The sequence below is a fragment of the Alosa alosa genome, chromosome 21 (genome assembly GCF_017589495.1).
Source record: "Alosa alosa isolate M-15738 ecotype Scorff River chromosome 21, AALO_Geno_1.1, whole genome shotgun sequence".
Taxonomy (NCBI): Eukaryota; Metazoa; Chordata; class Actinopteri; order Clupeiformes; family Clupeidae; genus Alosa; species Alosa alosa.
Window position 1 is genome coordinate 473,090 of NC_063209.1, and position 21,208 is coordinate 494,297.

Consider the following 21,208-nt stretch of genomic DNA (forward strand, 5'->3'; position numbering starts at 1 on the left):
GTTCGGCACGGGCATGAAAGGGGTAACTGTGGGTGCAACTCTCCTCATCACTGGGTCCTTGGAATGAGTAAGAGTCATTTCCAATCTAACCTTAGCACACTTAAATTCCTGTCAGACTAGATATTGGCAACTCTGTTGGAACGGCTAACGTCCGCTTCAAAGTCACGCTACCATAAGGCTAGTAATAGCTGTGTCCTCACACTATTGCACGTGACAATTTACTTAAAAAGGTGATTTTCTCCTCTTCTGGCGTATCGTAACAGGAGAACCATGCCAACTTTGGATGCGGTTATCGTAGCGATACTTTTTGCAATACCCTCGATATACATATCGTTGGAAAGCTTAGTCAATGGCCGTTCATGTGAGCACATTAACTTAATTTTGTAAATTTGACCAAAACGACTGGTTTCGCCTTGCAGGGTCACATTTAGGCCTAAACTGTTAGCCAAAGGCCATCATCTCTGGCCCCAGTTTGATACAAAAAAGTAGGCTCTGATTTAGCCTAGTCTACTGTATGACTTCAACGAGGTGATCTTTAGTATCATTCTGGAGCTTACAGCAGTGTTTCACCAACCTTTCTGGGGACCCACTTTTTAAAAATGACAGACTATCGCGACACAATTCAGTTCAGATCTAACATACAACCACCAATATTGCCCAAAACGTCAATGTTTTAGGCCACAGGTTCTCAAACTTTTCTATAACCATTCTACAGTGCCATATCTAGGTGGTTGGATAGATAGCGCCTACTAGGTCTGGCCCACTACTATTATAGGGTTTGGTGATGCACTGACTCCTCAGTTTTCCCACAATTCTCAATTACACTCATGAAACAATGTTAAATATGTTCAAAGCTGTTAAATTCTAGCTCACACACACACAACCTCAGGTTGTCCTCATCCTGCTTTGAACATGGTTGTGTTGCATTTTGAGCACCATCAGCTTGTGAAGTTGGAAATGACTAGCCTACCGAAAAGATCAATTTTAATGTACATCTGGGAGTTTGGGGATATTCTGGCATGCTACGCAGTAATCACTCTTCAGCATATGCTCCTATATTTCTTAAGATAGATGTTGTTGTAGCCATGTTGCGTTGCAGATAAATGGACCCATAACACCGTGGACAATTCCGATTTAAACAGCAAATAACTCAAGTCGTTATATTGTAGCCTATTTGTTGGTGTTGTGTTTATGTTATCAGAACAAGAGGCTTTTGCGAAATAGCCGAAAGATAAACGATAATGTGCCATACTGTAGCCTATAGTAGGCCTAGGCTAAAGTTTGCGAGATGGAAAGAAGAAAATAGCGTTTAAATGTACATTTAAATTATAGCCTAATCTAATGCACTGTTGTTAAATCCGAAACAAGAAGGAATGTGAGGAAACTGCTATTAACTTTAAAGAGTATAGGCCTATCTACAATTGAAACTACCGGTAGGCTATCTGCAGCCTATGACACAAATGTAATAGCCTTATCCATCAAATAATTATATAAAATTAAAAATAATTGAATTGCTAATTGAAAATGGTAATTGTTATCTTTGCAAATTTCACAGTGGTTTACCATTACACAGATAACCTTTACATCCTTAACAACTTGTGAACTTGAGTGCTTGGCGGAAGAATCATCACTGCATTGTAGTGTTAATTTTATCACCTATTTTTAATTTAGTCTTAGTCTTAGTCTTGTGACGAAATGTCCTTTTTAGTCTTTGTCATATTTAGTCATTCAAATATCATTTTTTGTTAGTCAAGTTTTAGTGGACTAAAAGTCTCGTCATTTTAGTGTAGTTTTAGTCAAAAAGAAAACTAAAGGTATCTTAGTCTTAGTCAGTTTTAGTCAATACATTTTAGTCTTTTTTTTAACAAATTATTTCTGATTACCATTTGAGTCAAATAGTGTTTCACACATCTCAATTTTCCAACAACATTGTGTGTCCACAGGGCTACTTTCGTCTGTTATAATTACTCATTTTGATTTTTTGTCAGTCAGTATGTTTACATGCACAGGTAAGTCAAGCTACAGTTATAGCTTCGGCTGGGATTTGACCATAGACAGTAAAAGATTTGACTGGACCACTGTCATATTAAGTAGACCAGTGTTTCTCAAAGTGTGGTCCGGGGGGATCACTGGTGGTCTGCAAAGCTATCCCAAGTGGTCCTTGAGCAGGCGTGGTAAAATATAATATAGATGAGTTGTTTGCAATATAACTTGTATGTAAATCCAAACAGTTCTGCAACACTGTCTATGTAAGATATGCCAATTTAAATCATACAGTATGAATCCTCTGACACAATAAGCAAAGTGCAAAGTCAATAAGCAAGGTGGTTCAGTGAGTATGCCTATTGTGTAGACTAATTATAGGCTACTGTTGAAGTAGGTCTAATCTTTTTTTTTTTTAGCTAGGGTTAGTTAAGTGGTCCTGAAACTGAAAAAGTTTGAGAAACACTGTTGTAGGCTAAACTATTAATGTTTTACTCCGCCTCGCTAGATGGCGATATGCGCCCAAACACAACACATTCCCCAAACAGACTCTCCATCTTAGCCATAGCTAACCTGCTAGCGAACTTTCCATATTAGCTTACTTGCTAGCAAACTTTGCATCATCAGTCTAACTAGATGAATAGTTGACATTACATGCTGAACATTTTTTATATGGACATTCTGGGGATGTTAATTTGTATGAGAGAAGCTTCAACTTCTGGGTATGTAGCATTGTGGCATAAAGCTTAGGTAGTTAGCTTGCTAACTCTGGCAGAAAATCTCCAGTGTTCTTGTTCCATGTAGTTTTAGTGTTGCAGCCACAGGGTTGCAGCAGCAGCACGTAGACTAGCCTACAGGAAAGCTGTTAGCGTATGAACTCATTGAATATTTTGAAAACATAACAGCTAGATATTCTGTCTTCTCATTTTGTAGAGCGAACATGAAGGGAGATTTTATCTTAGTTTTTATTTCATGCAAAACATTTTAGTCTCGTCTTTTTTAGGTCAACAATAATGCATCTTAAGATAGTCTTAGTCAGTGTTTCAGGACATTACTGCCGTCTCGTCATCGTCTAAGTCTTAGTCATGAAAAAAAAGGTCGTTGACGAACATATTTCCTCTTGTCTCGTCTGACGAAATTAACACTACTGCATTGGGTGTTAGATGAGAACCAAGACTTGTGTTGCGCTTGGCGCCATGATGCACCAGGTGTAAAATGTATAATGTTTCATTTCTTTAAGACTGTTTAAGCATTTTTTTATTCCTGCGCAAACATGCACAAATGATACACAATGTGTCCACATACTTTTATTCGTATTTTCTTTACACGGGTGGCAACTTCATATGAGATCAATCTCTCCATCTATCTACATCAATCCATTCATCTCTTATCCTAGCAACCATTTCAATTAACCTAGCAACACCCTAGCAAACACTTTCATAATGTCAACCGATCCACCATTACCAAGGGAAATATTCTCATCCCGATGTATTGTCTCTCTGTTTCGAGGGACAAGGGGGAAGGGGAAGGGGTAAGAATGAGAAATGGGATTGGTCCTTAGTCCCTTCTGCACAGTGAGAGGGAAATCATATTCTGAGAGACAATGCAAAGAGAATATATGCATAGATTATATGAATAAATGCATAGAGAATATAACACCACAATACTCCTTTGTGGACGGATAAAGTAACTTAGCCATCTAGTGATACATGCAGAAAAATTTGGAACCAAAGTTTACCTCAAAGCAATGTCTTGTTTCATCTGAGAGCTTAATCTGCCCAAGTATTGAAGGTTGAAGAGCCCGGGAAATAGAGCTTTATAGAAGGAAACAGACAGTTTATTATAGTACTTGTAACAAAAACCTTCAATCAAAGCCTCTGGCTATTGAAATTAGAGAAGGAAAATATACGGCATGATTTGCACATGTTCATGTTGAAAGTTAAACATTTTAGATGACTATACACAAACATCCTATGTAGTTATGTTAGAAACATTGGGCTATACCTTGTAGAAATGGCAACATCTACTCTCCATGTGAATTCCTTGATGCTGGGTAACTGTGTAACCTGATGAGTGCCTATAGATTCCAGAACCATTCGTCTAAAAACAAATAACATAAGTTGTCATCAAACAGTCAAGATGTATGAATTAAATAATTCTGGTGATTTTTCACATAGATCTCTGTTTCTCAAGGTCACAGACTACTGTCTGTAAAAAAAAACGGTTCTGAAACATTCGGTTCTACCTAGCTCGAGTTGCTGCAGCTAACAGCTGCCAGGCAGCTACAGTGCTACACTCTGGGGGCATGTTCCTGAGCCCCCATGAACATGCCCCTAGAGTGTACACTGCAAAAACTGCTTATCTAACAAAATCTAACCAAGTGTTATTAATCTTATATCAAAATAAAAAAAAATAGTTGATATTGTTTTCAGTATAAAAAGAGACTTACCTAGCGCTTTCTTGTGAAATCATTTGACTTAATTTAAAAAAAATTGACTTATTCATCTTGAAACAAGCAAATTTGTCTGCTAGTGTGTTAAGCAAATTTGTCCGAAAAACAAGCAAATTTGTCTGCCAGTGCGTTGAGCAAATTTGTCTTGATAAGACTCAGTGGCGTAACTATAGTAGGTGCAGCAAGTGCAGTCGCATCAGGGCCCGTGACCTCCCGGGGCCCGTCGCTACCGCCGCCCTGCCTCCTTTTTTGACCAGGCCAAGGCTACAGCGCAGACACTCGCAAATAAATGGGGGGGTTCAGAGTACATTTGAAAATGTTAGAGCACGGAGAGTGAAGCGTCATTTTGACGAACTATCGGAAGATGAGCGCTTAACCGATGCAGAGAGATACTTCAAAGTGCAGGTATTTAATGCAACTCTGGACATCATAATCAGTCAGCTCTCCCAAAGATTTGCAAGTATGCGGGAAACTTGTCATGTGTTTAAGTCTTTACGTCCTATGACCCTTCAACTCGCAGGTGATGATGAACTGCTTGAAAAGGCATTATAGCAGGGACATTGCACCGACATTCCCAACACAACTCCTCTCATTCAGGTCTTGTTTTTTTTTTTTACATTCATTTATTTATTTATTTATTTATTTATTTAAAGGACAGTGCACATTGATCAACATTTCTGTAAACGTGCAAGTGTTAGCCAGCACGCTAATTTTCAACTGTAGTCCATTGGCAAGATGTTATACTAGGCACATGGTGGCTAAAAAAAAAAAAACATTAAATCACATAGCAATTGACATACAGCAATAGAACATAATGCCATAATACTAGCTCCAATAAAACATTTAAAACATAAGACATATAACCATACAGCCAAACAACCCTTAAGGGATCAATAAAGTAACCACCTATCCATCTATCTACCATACATACACCATGGGTTACAGGACAGCTAAACTATAGAGGCAGACCTACATTAATGTATTATGAGAAGTGCTCACATTTTTGTATGCTCAAAAGCCAGTCCTTAACATGGTGTGTGAATGTATGGTGAGAGGTGGAGTTTGTAATGTCCACTGGCAATTGATTCCATAGTTTAGAGGCTCTCACAGAAAAACATAATTGGCCAAAGGAACTGGACCTAAGAGGGACTACACAGTCCCCTCTTAAGGCAGACCTTGTGGTTCTGCTGCTAGATGACTATTGTTGTATAAAAGTGCTGAGTGGAGGGGGAGCCTTCCCATTAATGATCTTAAAAATTAGGCATGCATCACTGTGTTTTAAAATATTTTCCCAACTGAGTAGGTTACATTTGTTAAGAATGTTACAGTGGTGGTAAAGTTTGTTTTTTTTGTCCAAGACTTTAAGTGCTTGTTTGTGGAGAGATAAAATAGGCCTTAATGTTGTGCTACATACCTGGGTCCAGCTTGTCATACAATATGTTAGGTGAGGGATTATCGTAGTATTCATGTATAGCTTTGCTACAGGTGTTGTCAAACAGTTCCTTATATACCTAAAGTTCGCTAGGTTATATTTGTTTTTTTTGCACTACCTTTCTCACTTGATGTTTAAATGATAGGGTAGAGTCAAGAATAATGCCCAGATATTTAAACTGTGTAACTGTTTGAATGACCTCCCCAGACACACAGACATTGGGTTCACAGTGAGATACAGTGTTGCTTTTGCTAAAAAACATACAAACTGTCTTCTTAACATTGAGATACAACTGAGAGCAAGTAAGCCATTTACGTACATGTACCATTATATCGCTGAGCTTGGGCTTTAGTTTTTGCATGAACATATATGACTATCATCAGCATACATCTGTACCTCACATCCAGTGCACACTGATGGCAGGTCATTTATGTAGATGCTGAACAGAATAGGGCCCAGGACAGCTCCCTGGGGTACACCAAGTTCGTTCCTCAGGGGTGGTGATGTCTCACCACTAACTCTCACACACTGAACTCTCTTTGACAGGTAAGATCTCATCCAGTCAGTAACACTGGATGAGAAATTAAAATAAGACATCTTGTGGATAAGTATTTCATGGTTGACCGTGTCAAAAGCTTTTTTCAAATCTAAGAAAATTGCTCCAACTACACCTCCTTTGTCCAATTTTCATTTAATGTTTTCCACAAAGAAACAATTAGCTGTCTCTGTGGAGTGATTGGCTCTAAAGCCAAATTGCATGGGGTGCAGTTTAAAAGGACTACTGTTAAGATGCTCAGTCATTTGCTCAGCCACACATTTTTCAGCGATCTTAGACATGATGGGTAAAATACTAATTGGCCTATAGTTATTCAAAAGCAGAGATTTCACAGAAGTCATCTATTTTTCAACTTGCCAAAATGCTGGTGGTAGATTATGACAGTGTAACATCCACATTCGGGGAAGTGTGTACTGCTCTCATGTTGTTTCTGACATTGCCTGTGACTGTGGCAACAGCTGAGCGATCTTTTTCCAAACTCAAACTTATTAAGACCTACCTAAGGAGCAGCATGGGGCAGGAGAGTCTCAGTGGGTTAGCTATCCTGTCCATTGAAAATCACGAGAGCCAGAGCATTAAATATTGGGAACATCGTTGGCGATTTTGCTAGTGAAAGGCTAAATAAGATGGCCTTCTTCTAATGGCCTAATTCACGCATATTGGGGATTGTATGCATATGAATGATTTTATTTGGTTTCTACATGGTTAAATAAGTTAGGCTACATTAAGTTTTGTTTCTGCGCAGTGCGAGTTTATAAGCAAGCAATCTACGCTTGCGGTTTTAGCAGAGGGTTGAAGAGGCGCATTGAGTGTTCCCATAATTCAATGCGAGTTGATGTTAATGCAGTAATATTAGATTACCCTGGCCTGTTAATAAAATTATTTTTTAATGTTTTCACATGTAATGGATCCTGTAGTCGTGTGTTTTTTATTTGAAATTGTAATCTGTAACTACTAAACTACTTCGGTGCCTCAGGCCCTTTGCATAAACAATTGAAGTCACCCTTAATGTGTATTGCATGCATCAGAGCTAATTCATCCTGGGCCAAAGTATGTCGGTATGGGGCCCGCGTAGCGCTCTCGCACCTGGGCCCACCATTGGTTTGTTACGCCACTGATAAGACTCCTTAAAATAATTTAAAGTCTTCTTAAATTAAGTCAAAATTATCTTTTGAGAGGGCGCTAGGTAAGTCTTTTCATACTAAAAACAATACCAAATAGATTTTTTAATCTTAATATAAGATCAAGAACACTTGGGTTAGAATTCATTTTTTGCAGTGTAGTACTATGGCTGTCTGCAGATCTAGCTGGTGGCTGAAGCAACTCGAGCTAAGTAGTCTGAGTGCTGTTTTTGTTTTTTTCCATACCAAAAGTAGATCTATGTGAATAATCGCAGGAATTCTCCTTACCATAGTACATGTAGTAGTAAGTCAGGGACAGACAACTACAATTTCAACCACTTGCCAACAAGCTGCTGGTTCTCATAAACACTGTACTGTAAACAAGTTTATAACCCCTCCTCCAGCAAACGTTTTTAATTTCTTTAACAAAAGTAAACCTCATGGCTAAGTATTTCTGGAACCCTATCTTGACTAACTTGTGAGAGTCAGAAATATTTTCCAAATATTTTTTAGCTCCAGCTGCAGGCGTTGCAGTGTTTCCTGCAGTAATTTGGATGGGGGCCTTTATTGATACATTGATAATCAATTGATATACAGCCCCCCTGATACCGAGTTATGGATTATGAATTTTGTGCCACCATCACAGCCAATTAAACTTTAGACAGCCGAAGTAACTTCAAAGATTACTGGGCCAAATGCTTCAGACATGAAAGAAATAAGCAGTTTATCAACAAGGCTATCACGATTTAAGTTAAATTCTTAAACTAGAACATAAAACTTTCATGGAGTACTTAAACATGTATGACTCCTTTCTGGCCAAATTCCACAGTTTTCAAGTCTAACTTCTTTGTGTGGAAATGGAGTTTTAACGGAGAGAATAGAAAGTGTTACGATTGTGCCTGTTCTCTCCTACTCTCACATAGTAAACAAATGGAATATTGGAACATTGCGCTCCCCAACACAAACGCAAAAGGTTGGGTTTGTTTCATCTTTTGATGATAAGTTTTGAAAACCTTGAATCAATGTCATAAGATGGTTCATCACATTACACATCACGACATTACACACTATGTGCACACATGTGCAGGCCAATAGGGGGATTCGACTTCATGTAGCCGCCTGCAGACGTCTTAAAGCTGACTGCATAACATGTTTAATGTAATGTTTATTTCTGAGATTTTCAACCATTCCGGGTTGAAAACGTATCAGAATCAATTATAATCAAGAGAAGACATTCCATATTTTTCAGTGTATCCAATGTTTTATGGCGTTTTAATATTTATTGTGTATTGTGTTTTTTCTTTTCTCGATTTCTTTTTTCCATCTAGGGCAGGGGTCTCCTAACCTGACTCTCGCCAGATGAATTTCGTTCCGCCTAGCTCCACTCATCCATCTGGGAGCAATCCATTGGAGTGTTGCTTCAGAAGGCTGGGCCTAATCCAAAAATGCTTGCATATGATTGAATAAGCCACTTGTCCGTCATCTATTGACGTGCTACTTCAACCACTCACATCGAAGCCAACCCGTGACGCTGATAACAGTCTCACAGTGGCTTCTACGCTATGTCACATCTATGAAACTCCCGCCCTGTGTCCTGATTGGCTTTACCATAAAATCTGCTGCAGAAATCACTCTCAATTTTGACCCTTTGATGCACCGTTTCTTGTCCTCAAACTGCCAAAGACACTTCCTAGTAGGCTTCTGCCTAGCCCTCCTCCTCCTGTAGTCATGGAGATAATAAACACCAACGTAGTTCTGAACTCCCGGTTGGCTGGATGACGCTTTAAAGAGCTGTGGACGCCGGTGTCGACATGAGTGCAGTGCACTCCGTTTCGACATTCAATTAGATTATGTTGTTCTCAATACAACTCCACACACCAGCATCGCACTTTGCAGCCGCTGTTGTGTAAATTACGATTCAGTTCTACTTTGTCGGCGCAGCTCCATAAATCCATTGTTCATCCCGTAGACTGTATATATAGTCCATGGTTCATCCCATAGACTGTATATATAGTTCCTCCAGTGTTTGCCAGTTAAAAACTGCACTTCAAGTTTAAGCTATAATCTACGAGCTAAACATTGTTTACACTCCTACACTGTTACACGTGAACTGAATATAGTTAATGGACTAGGCTATTTCTGTTAGCAATTCATTGAAATGTGCTGTAGGCCTATGCTACATTTTGCACATGCAATTTTGCATATTTCTCATTTATGAAAAGTTCCTTATTTTCAACTGAACTCTAAAGATAATGAATATATATGGAGTTTTTTTTGTTTGTGTGTACATTTTGTGCATGCACTTCTGCTGTAGCATTTATTTCAGTTTATATCAGCTATGTTTGAAATAATCAAATAAAATATGAAGTTCAGTCAAAGTAACTTTCTTCGCTTTCATTTGATTCCCAATCAAGATACACTGGTAAAAATGGCTCCAGGACATATCTCGTACCAACACACCAGCAACACATGTAATTAATTAAATTAATAATTTCCAACTGCATTTAAACTGGCCAGGGTAACTTTTTAAATTACATTTGGCTGACGCATTTTTAGGCAAAGCGACTTAAATCAATGTAAATCAGGTTTAATGGCCAAGTATACTTGCATATACAAGGAATTTGTTCTCTGGATTTTACCCATCAACACTAGTAGGAACTGGTAGCGCGTTCCACCAATGAGGAACAACAGATGAGAAAAACAGATGAGTTTGGATTGGCCTTAGCATACCGGTGGCAGAGCTAGATGTTCGTCTGGGGAGCACAATGGTCAGGAGGTAGGATATGACTGTATGAGGGCATTCAAGTAGGTGGAGGCAGAACTGGAGTCTGCTTTGTAGGCAAGTGTTAGACTTGAATTTGATGCGAGCGGACATAGGTAGCCAGTGTAGCTGGATGAGCAGCGGGGTAACATGTGCCTTCGGGGTTGGTTGTAGACCAGGCACACCGCCGCGTTCTGGATCATCTGAAGGGGTTTCACTGTGCAGGCTGGGAAACCTGTCTGGAGGGCGTTACAGTAGTACTCACTAGAACTAAAAAATATGAACATATTTCCCCTATCCTAGCATCTATACACTGGCTGCCTGTTAAAAGTCGCATTGACTTCAAAATATTACTTCTAACATACAAAGCCATAAAAGGCCAGGCACCAGAATATATTAAAGATCTCCTAGTCCAATATACTATCACAGAATATTGGCCTTCTTCTAATTCCAAGAATCTCAAAAACTACAGTAGGAGGAGCTTTCTGCTATCGCACACCCCTCCTCTGTAATAATCTTCCTCCCTTAATTCGATTAGCAGACACCCTCCCTATTTTTAAGTCTAGACTTAAAACATATCTCTTTACTGCATCCCATAGTTACAGTAGGTGCGGTGTGGAACTTCACCCACCTCAGGGATTTTTGGAATGGACCACCCTGCTGTGTCCAGTCATGCGTGCGATGGTGGTCACTGACCACACCTGCGCTGGTGTCGACTACCCCTCATCTTGCCTATTCTCTATGGCAGAGGCGTCAAATGGCGGACCGCGGTCCGAGTCCGGACCCTGACGTGATCCTATCCGGACCATAATAGCCTAATTTAGATTTTCACGTAAGATTTCAAAGCTGCGCTGAATGTTTCATAGGTTAGGATAACAGCATTTACTTCAGTAGCTTCAGGAACCATCATTTCGCTTCCTGCTACTCAGCCAGTGAAATCTGTGCATTTTGATGAAGTCGAGTCAGTGAGTAAAGCTACGATGGTGAAGAGACTCACTGATAGCCTGAAACGAGCGAGGAGAGGAGACGGGACGAGAAACAATCAGATGGATATCTAAGTTAGCGATAAGTAAGTTATTTTCAAATCATGGATTACTCAGGAGAAAGCTAGACAGCGAGAACAGAGCTTTATATAATGATACCGGGGTCAAAACTTTCACGTCCATAATGCCAACTAAAACTACCATGGCATTGTGTTGCCGTTATGGATGTGACAGTTTTGCGCGGAATTGCCCTGGATCGACTCTGAGACCACAGAATATTTCAGATTTAAGAGGGCAATATGATTAATCCACCACAATCTAGTTAGGCCTAGCCTACATCCATTCACTGCCCAACAACGTAATGTTCCTGGGTTTCCCGGATTTTGGGTCAACACAAAAAAAAATACAAAAATAAAATTAAACTTGCTGATTGATGGGTTCAAGGAACCAGCTGTGGAATATCCATCCTTGTCTCAGCTCAAAGTTTAAGTTCACGTTAAGATCTTAAACTAGCCAAGGCTATTCAGTTTTTCTCCCCAATTAGGCCTACTCTTATCTTGTCTTATTTCTCCTCATTTCGAATGTTGCCTTTTAGGCTACTTATTTTATTTCACATTAAACATCAGGCCTAGGCCTACAAATAGTCTTCATCCATCCAAATACATACCTTTATATATATATATACACAGTTAAGAACAAAATTATTCATACCCCTGGCAAATATTGATTTAATGCTGATTTTCTCTTTATCAATATGTTTTGAGAACATATTGAGAGAACCATTTTGAGAGCTTTGATGGCAAATAAAGATGTTTCTATTGATTATTTTAAAAGGTATGAATACTTTTGGACATTTGGACACAAGGGTATGAATAATTTTGGACAATGTTAAAAAAGATAAAAATGATTATTTTTTTTATTCCATGTTTCTACCACATTGTCTTACAACCTTTTGGCATGTGGCAATGTCATTTTCAGTCAGAACAAACATATTGGTCAAGGGAAAATCAACATTGCATCAATATTTGCCAGGGGTATGAATAATTTTGTTCTTAACTGTATATGTATATATAATATATAGATACATATAGAATATGTATCTATACACGCACGTTAAACATTATGATGCTCCAGACCTTTGCTTGAGGAAATTTTCCGTAACTGGACCTCGCTGAAGGTGAATTGAATAACCCTCCTCTATGGTATACTGTAACAATATATAGTACCATTGATTTACTTATTGACATTAACCATTTAGATTTTTAGTAATACTAACCCACATCTCTCTTTCTTCCCCCTTACCTCACTTGTGAGGTATACCATCACCAGTCATCAGCCATCCGTGTCTCACTCATCTCACCTGAAGTCCCATTCCTACGACTGCCCTATCATCGCCTATTACCGTCCCCCTACCTGGATTCCTGGCCCGTACAGCCTAGCGACCCACCACCTGCCCTATGACAAATCTGCCCGGATTCCTGGCCCATACTGCCTAGCAACCCACCACTTGCCCTTTGACATCTCCTAATCCCCTGGACAATTCCATTTCCTACGCTGGACTATTTGAACTTTCTGACACTAAATTATGATTAATGCATTATCATACTGGATATGTAACCTTCCCACCTCTTGTAACATTCACCTCAGGTGGCTTTAAACACCATGTTCTATTATCTACACCTGACTAACTTACGCATTTGTCATGTATACAGACCTTACTGTCCTGTAACTGACCCTAGGCAGATGGGTCAGGCCCTTGAGTCGTGGATCTGCTCAAGGTTTCTTCCTATATGTGTCTCCAATTCTAGGGAGTATTTCCTCACCCCTGTTACCCATGGGCCTTCTTTTATTTTATTTTCTCTGATTGTCTGCATGACCGGGCGACTGAAGCATCATGATTGGAGAAGGTTATTTGGTTGTCAAGCATGACTCCTAAATTTCTTGCAGCCCTGGTTGGTGCAACAGACAGGGAGTCAATTTTGATGTTGATGTCATGATGTATAGTAGGTTTAGCTGGGAGGACCAGCAGTTCGGTTTTTGAGAGGTTAAGCTGGAGGTGGTGTGCCTTCATCCATGTAGATATGTCTGAGAGGCAATCAGAGATCCGTGCCGAGATCAAGGGGTCATTAGGTGGAAGATAGAGCTGTGTGTCGTCTGCATAGCAGTGGTATGAGAAGCCGTGCGAACGGATAATCTGTCTCAAAGAGTTGGTGCAGATAGAAAAGTAAAGGGGGCGCAGCACTGAGCCCTGGGGGACCCCTGTGGTGAGAGTGAGGTGCGGACAGCTGTCCAAGCCATGATTTGTTAAAATGAGCGTCCTGTGAGGTAGGATTCAAAACAGGAGATAGATTCCTATATTTGAAAGTATGGGAGAGAAGAATGTGGTGATTAACAGTGTCAAAGACAGCCGATAAATCAAGCAGAATGAGCACTGATGACCGTGCGGTTGCCCTGGCTTCCTTTAAGGCTTCTGTTACGGACAGCAGGGCCGTTTCGTTTGAGTTAGGGCTGAAACGATTCATCGAGTTACTCGAATAACTCGATTACAAAAATTACTCAAGGCAAAAACCCTGCCTCGAAGCCTCGTTAAATTTCTATGGCCCAGCGCACTATCTCGGCGCGGGGATCTGATTGTTCCACACGGACCGTTGTTCAGGAAGCACACCACTAGCGCGTGAATCGTACATTCTGAATTTAGCTGGCGTGATGGTGGAGTCAAGATATCCATAAATGGCAGAGAATGTCTAAAGTTTTCAAGTAAAGTTTTGGGATCATTACATACTCAAAAACGAAAAGAACAAGCATCTGAACCTAAATATCCACTCCATGCTGTTTCACCAAGCGTCAATAAAGTAGGCTAGGCTATTTATTAATCTATCTAGCCTATCTATCATCTATCTACGTAGCCTATAGCCTACATTGATGTTGGCTGATTTTAAATCACATACTGTATTTGTAGCGATGTCATGATCGCTTGTTTAGCTTTGATGTTTTTAAGTAAGTAAACTTATTCACGTTCAATTACATGACAGTATGCCTAAAAAAGAACCCCTCACACACATGCATGCACCCTCATCTTTCCTCACGCACCGCACACATGCACACACACACACACAGGTTGCTAGGTTACCATAGCAAATAGGCTCACCCCAGAAATTATTTTTTAGTAGCCTAATGGTAAAATTATTTGTTAGTAGCCTAATGGTAAATGCTGCAGGTGTAGAAATCTACAGATATTTATGTTGATGTCAGGTCTAGATTACAGCATGAAACTTGTTGTAGGCTACACATTAATACATGAAATTGCTTTCCCTCTTCTCCCTCCCAGCACTTCACAACATAGTATGGGCAGCTTTGTTTGCCCAGCTAAGTCATGCACAAGAGGCTGCAATTTTACAGAGAGCATTTACAGAGACACTTAAAAACACTAAATGGGTAAATTGCAATAAATGGGCTTAGTTTTGTAGCCTAATGTTGGAGTTAGAATAAATACCTCTGTGCCAATTGCTTGATCATTTTACAGCCATGTCATTTTCGTTATGCATTATGTGTTTTGGTTGTTTAAAAATGCAAAAGACCTGTTTGGAGACTGCTCGTTCGATACCTTTGGATAGGAAAGGTAGGAGTGGGATAGGAAAGGTAGGATTGAGACAGGACCGTAGTTCTCAACTTGAGCAGGGTTGAGAGAAGTTTTCTTGTGTTAGCCGGGCCGCATTGAATGCTGTTGGAAACGTGCCAGAAGTTAGCGAAGCATTGATCACATGTGTGATAGCTGGTGTGATGATCGGGCTGATGAACTGAAGTAGGCTCGTAGGCAGGGCTTTGAACCGATTTTTTTCCCAATCGGTTCGTTCCGAACAGAAACGGAATTATAACGTTTCCGGTTATGAGTTCCACCAATAAATTGACGTTCCCGAACCGGTTAGAACAAAAAAAAACTGTTCCCGGAACGGTTCATTTCGTTCCTGTCAGCTGTTTAATGCTATAGAATTATGTCACATCTTTCTCATCCAGCTTAAACCAAATGTAATAATATTACAACCATTCTTAAATAATAATAATTATATTAATAATAATAATAATAATAATAATAATAATAATAATAATAATAAAATAGGCCTACAATTATTTCAAATATGTAGTTTATTGTTAAAAGAGAAAATTTCCACACAAACGTAACGACATTATTAAGACACGTGGTTATGCCACTCGGGCAACAACAAATTCCAACTGTCGGGGGGAAAGGCTATCCAGTAGGCCTACTCATACCGTCACAAGCCATCTGTGCATTAGGCAAACAGAGGTGTTGAAGCCATTTAGCCAAATGTTAAGCTAGTCCATCATTAACGTGGAGTCGACAAATATAGCTATTGTTATTGTGTTTGGAATGAGCGTTTTAATTAATGATGGATCGTAATTTACCTCTTATTTAAGATGTGGAGTGGAGACTTTGTAATCCACCGCTCTCTCTCCATTCAGTCAGCGAATGTCTGATGTGATGTCACACAGGAAGTGAACCACAGCCCTCAAGTCAACCTCAGCGCAGGAAAATAATTACTTTTTTTTTTTTTGTTAATTAGGCAACGAAAACTTTGAGGAACGAAATAAAACCGGTATTAACCGGTTACCATTATTTTTAAATAAGTGTTCCTGTTCCAGAACATAAAAAATAATAACGTTTCCGGTTTCGTTCCTGTTCCCTGTAAAATACAAAAAGTTCCCGGTTTTCGTTTTCATTCCTTGAACCGGTTTAAAGCCCTGCTCGTAGGTATAGGGTCCATAGGCGCGAATGCAGAAAAAGATGTGCCAGCAACCGTCAGAGGCTGTAGGAATGCAATATCTAATTCTGTTGCGTCTTGTGGACATGTAGAGAATTGACTCAGATTGCTGATTGCCGCCATTTTGTTTGTAAAAAATGAGGGTATCAGCAGTAAGGCTGGATGGAGGAGGCGGCGGCTGAGGGTTGAGTAGCGATTTGAAGGTTGAAAAGTTTCCAAGTGTCTGTGACGCTGTTGATTTTGCCATAGTAGAAAGCGGTCTTAGCAGCAGTGATGCTGGCTGAAAAGGAGGACAGGAGTGTCTGGTAGTTTTTGAGGTCATCAGTTTGTTTAGATTGCCATTTTCTCTCCGCAGCTCTGAGTTTGGTGCACTGCGATCGGAGGGTATCATTTATCATGGGTGAGAGTGTTTGGATCGAGCTGGCCTTGTAGTAAGAGGGCACATTTCATCCAACACAAGCTCAGTGTGAAGCAGAGCAAGTCTGTGGCATCATTAACCTCCAGAGAGGAGAAAGTGCTGAGTGGAGGTAGACCAGAGGTGACCACAGAGGAGAAGTGGGTTGGAGACAGGTTGCAGATGTTGCAGTGGAACAAATATACAAATTATATTGTTTTGTATTCGTATGTCGCTTTGAACAAAAGCGTATCCATAACCATATCCATAATCATAAATAAATTGACATTGACATTTTTCCCACCTGATGATGCCACGGTCTCGGCACGGATCTCGGATTGTCTCTCTGACATATTCGCTTGGATAGTAATTACTATCCAAGTAAACGAACCAATTACCAACCATTTCGTTTGAAAATTCTAAAACAACGATGTCTTTTAATACTTCAAAATAATATTTGATAAATTAACCTTATATTTTTCAGTAGCCATTGGTGTATAGATTTGAACAAAATCTGGTTTGGTTCTTACCGGGGCTTTTACTGCCTGAAATATCTGATTTTGTTTACCACACCCGGAGGTTAGTGCTGGCCTGGTGGGTCGCCGATTTCCAACCTTTCTCACGGCACATCAACGGTTAGACCAAGAATTCTCGTTGCAAATCAAAATTCTACTGGAGCTCCAAGCAGATTTTTACACCGTTTTTACAGCTCTTCGAGTCACGGTAAAATGTAACTTTTGGTACATAGCTAATTTAGATACTTATGGTGTGGGTGCTTGCGTTTCTTTAGGAATCCGCCGTCTTGGTTTGTATAGAAATTAATATGTGACACAAACACGTAAGAGGTAGGTAATAGGTGACGTTCCTATACTAATCTACCGAAGGTCTCCTCTGCACTGTATCTTGAATGCTATTCTCTTGGTGTAAGTCACTTTGGATAAAAGCGTCCGGTAGCGTCTGGTAAATTAATAAATGTAAATGTGACTGATATTTCCTTTATGAATATTATTATTACAATTATTATTTACTCGATTTTGCATCAATTTTGTTGTTATTTACCTTGATCATAACAGTGGTCCCTTCCCTTGTAGCAAGGTGACATTGATATGATGTTGATTTTCCATCCAAATCATCATTTTGGTTGAGATTGAAATCTCAATGGTAAATAGACATTGAATCAGCATTACAATCCTGACAAAAACCCGACAGTGCATGAATATCGATGAGATATCGAAACAAAACATTGGTTTATAGTTTATGTTGCCATAATCGATAGAGCATCGATACATAGATAGTTCACTAAAAGCTATTGAAAAGTCATGGATTTGTGGTTGACTGGGAAATCTTGAAAATGATTGAAAAGTAGTGGATTTATAGTTGACCGCGCGACGACGTTTGAACTGTCCAGGAGATCATTTTCTGCAACAGTTCAGTCAGACCAACGGGGGTGTTCAGCTCTCTGTCAAGTTCACTTCTCCTTAATGGTAAGCAAGCATTTATTTATCAAACGATAATGTTTTATTGTAAAAGTGTACTACATTAAATTCGGTCATGTTTCGGTCTATGTACATCGTACTGTCTGACTTACAAACTCATTCAAATGCTAGGCTGGCTAAATTTACTTGCTGTTGTCAAATTAATGTTTAGGCTAACTTACGTTATGGCAGTTCATCATAATGTTAGGTTAACGTTACTTGGCAGTCCGATTAGGTCCTACCTTTGTTGTCAGTAAGTTACAGGTATACTCATGATAATAAAATATGAAGTAGGCCTAGTGCTAGGCCTACCGGTAACGTTAGCTTCTAGGCTACTGTCAAAATTATAGGCTGAAGATGTGCTGCTGGTTAACGTGGAGATTTAGCTAACATTTATGTAACTCCTGGTGATCATATTTTTGTGAGTTTAATAGGCTAACTTTAGCAATACTGATATAAGTTAACTTTAAGTCATCTGACTAGACTGCTATCATTAACCGTTCATTGGGCAGCAAAATTGTTCGGACGAACAGAGCTGCCCGAATGGCTGGTGCTGCTAGCAAACACGGCATGTTCAATGAGCTCACCCAGCTTGCGAAACTGAATTATTCTAACACTATCTTCAGCCTGGCATTTTGACAGCAAACTCAACAAACATATAGAATATATATTCTATGATTATTCTAAAGTTTCAATTATAAGTAGCCTTCAGTTTCAGTTGAACATATTTATCTAACACTGTCTATCTCTTTTTCTTCTGTTTGTGTTAGGTGCCACTTCACTCTGCTACTGAATGGTGGAGGAGGGCTGACTGCGAACGGGTGGTCTATGAATGCTATACTGAATGGATGGCAGGGAAGCACAACACACATTAATTTCTAAACGAAGAAGAGTTAATAAATGCACTTGATTTTCAAACTGATAAGTTGTCAATGGTTATTTATGCACGATTGTGTAGCCTAAACCAGCCATACTAGGCCTAGTCAAATTTATCCTGGCTGTATATAAAGCAGGATGTGAATTTCCCAATATTTTTCCAGATTATAAGTGGTTTACTGACGTTTAATATCAATTGAAATACCATTGAAATCGCATTGATCTTTAGTTTGGTTGTAATTTCAACGTTGTTTCAATATTCATTTTAATACCATTGAAATTACGTTGAAAATACCATTGAAATTACGTTGATCTGCAGTTGGAATTTCAACATTGCTTCAATATTAATAGAGGGTGCAAAATGTTATAGGATAAATTTTGAAGTGCAACGTTGACTCAATGATTTTAACGTTGACAAAATAATGTTGATTTAACATAGATTCAATGAGTAATTGCTATCTGGGAACAGTGTACCACCTTTTAACCTCAATACATAGAAGGAAATAGAGATCTCTGAAGCCTGAAAGTACCTTACCGGTTTCCAAACACAACACTAGAAAAGTCTGCTATACACTCCTCTGATATCCTGCAAATAAGAAGATAATAATTTAAACATTGATCAAATGAATTTCAGACCTAGATATCTTCACAAATTGGAAAAAAATGTATACCTAAGTGCCCGCAAGTCCTCTTGGAACACCTTTAAAGAAAAGACATATTGCATAAGACAATAAAGATGAGGGTGATTGTCCATCAGACCACTATCACTAAGTGTATGATTGATTTATCTTGATTACCTCGTGCTTTAACGATGACTTAGGTAGACGTAAAGCTTCTTTCAGCAGACCAAACATTCCTGCAATGATGTGACTTAATTTCTCTTCTGTAACAATGCCACTTTCAACAGTAGCCTTCAATGCTTCAGAGCAGTCCTTTCCTTCGATTGCATTAACCACAGCTGTGAAACATTTGGGGGCAGACAAGAACTATGTATTTGTGGCTTGAAATCTTTGCAGGGAACAATGAAATCTCCAGAAGGCATTCTGCAGCGCAACATACAACTGGGGCTTCAGCTTCAACTAGGGGTTCAAACAAAACAGAGACATAGCTCGCTACTCCCTCCCATGCAATTGAAACTCTCCTAAACGCGCATCTCATCGGTGATTGGTTGGAACGCAATTAATTTTGGTTTTGATTAGTAGCACCAATTGTTTTTGTGTAGTCTACAGATCTCAGAGCCATAGGCTGCCAACAGAGACGCGTTTTTTGAAAACATTATAATTAACGCAACTTGTCTGTGCTTTATTCTGAATAACGGGTCATATTTCTGACTTTATTTGTATTTATGGTATATTTAAATATTTAACTAGTGCTATAGACATCTGTTTTATTTGACTGCTTCATTTCCACTTTAACGTTAGCTAAGGCCAGCTGCTCTTGTGAACAAGTGTTCAGCGCACCACTACTTTTTGTCGGCCTTGAACTCACACCTGAACGTGCAGAAATCGTAGCAAAACTGTGACAACTGCGTTTTAAGTTGTAATTAAATAGGCTATTTTCTCAGTATCCACTTTCCTTTCCGATCTCATTGCGATAACATAAGCTAAGCTACTTGGACAACCAAATATTCAACATATTCAACAGCCTAAAGTCAACGTTACAGGCCGAAAATCGGTCATAGACCACTGCAACGGCTAACGTTACATTATATTTTACATAGGCTACGTTAAAAACAAACCAACCAACCAACCTTTAAGTATGTAGCGAAACCGTTCCTTATCCAGTTCTTTCAGATATTTTGACATGATCTCAACCTCCGGGAGTACTCCACTGCCTAGAAAGGTGACATTATCGCCCATCGCACACCCCGCTTTCCCGTATCCTGATGCCATCACTTCCCACCTCTAAACGTGGAAATACAAAAACCTATATGGTCACTTGAAATAAAAAAAAAAAATAAGCTATGCAATTGCTTCTCGAATTAACATAGCAAACCTACTAAGAAACCTCAGAGTTCAGCCAGAGCCCGTTTAACATTCTCTGGTTCAGCCTCTAGTTGAATTCACTGTCATGTGATCACTGAAAACGAAGCGCCGCCTATTTGGGGCACGTTCAATCTCAACATGTTTTGCACCGTTTTGCTACGATCCCCGATGTTTGCTCGAAAATGCGTTCAACAGTTTTCTCGTTAAGGGCATAGCATTTTTTGTCAGCGTAAATCATGGCTCGCTGTCTTTTACACAAGCACATTCAAGAATCTACGAAACAAGCAAATTGTGCAATAGGCGAGAAGGAAGAAATAGGCTGCATGCATGGGGAATAGGTTCACTATTCACTATTATTTGAGGGCGTTTTTGATCAGGCGGTTACCAGGTACGCCATGCTGCTAGGTGCAAA

The 21,208-nt window shown here is 39.4% G+C and overlaps 1 protein-coding gene across 3 annotated transcripts in view; it reads right to left on the reverse strand.

Moving 5' to 3' along the window:
• Positions 1 to 20,886, reverse strand: part of commd5 (COMM domain containing 5) — a 35,663-nt gene extending 14,777 nt beyond the window's left edge. The window contains exons 1-7 of one of the 3 annotated variants that reach the window (XM_048231243.1): positions 20,811 to 20,886; positions 20,562 to 20,715; positions 19,609 to 19,769; positions 19,483 to 19,511; positions 19,347 to 19,397; positions 3,988 to 4,083; positions 3,722 to 3,797 (exon numbers count right to left, since the gene is read on the reverse strand). In XM_048231243.1, coding sequence (XP_048087200.1) covers positions 3,722 to 3,797; positions 3,988 to 4,083; positions 19,347 to 19,397; positions 19,483 to 19,511; positions 19,609 to 19,769; positions 20,562 to 20,703 — 555 coding nt within the window. In that variant the 5' untranslated portion in view covers positions 20,704 to 20,715; positions 20,811 to 20,886. Of the gene's footprint in view, positions 1 to 3,258; positions 3,577 to 3,721; positions 3,798 to 3,987; positions 4,084 to 19,346; positions 19,398 to 19,482; positions 19,512 to 19,608; positions 19,770 to 20,561 lie in introns of those variants that run through there. The other 2 variants (XM_048231244.1, XM_048231242.1) reach the window with 2 other exon arrangements.
• Between the last annotated feature and the right edge of the window lie 322 nt (positions 20,887 to 21,208).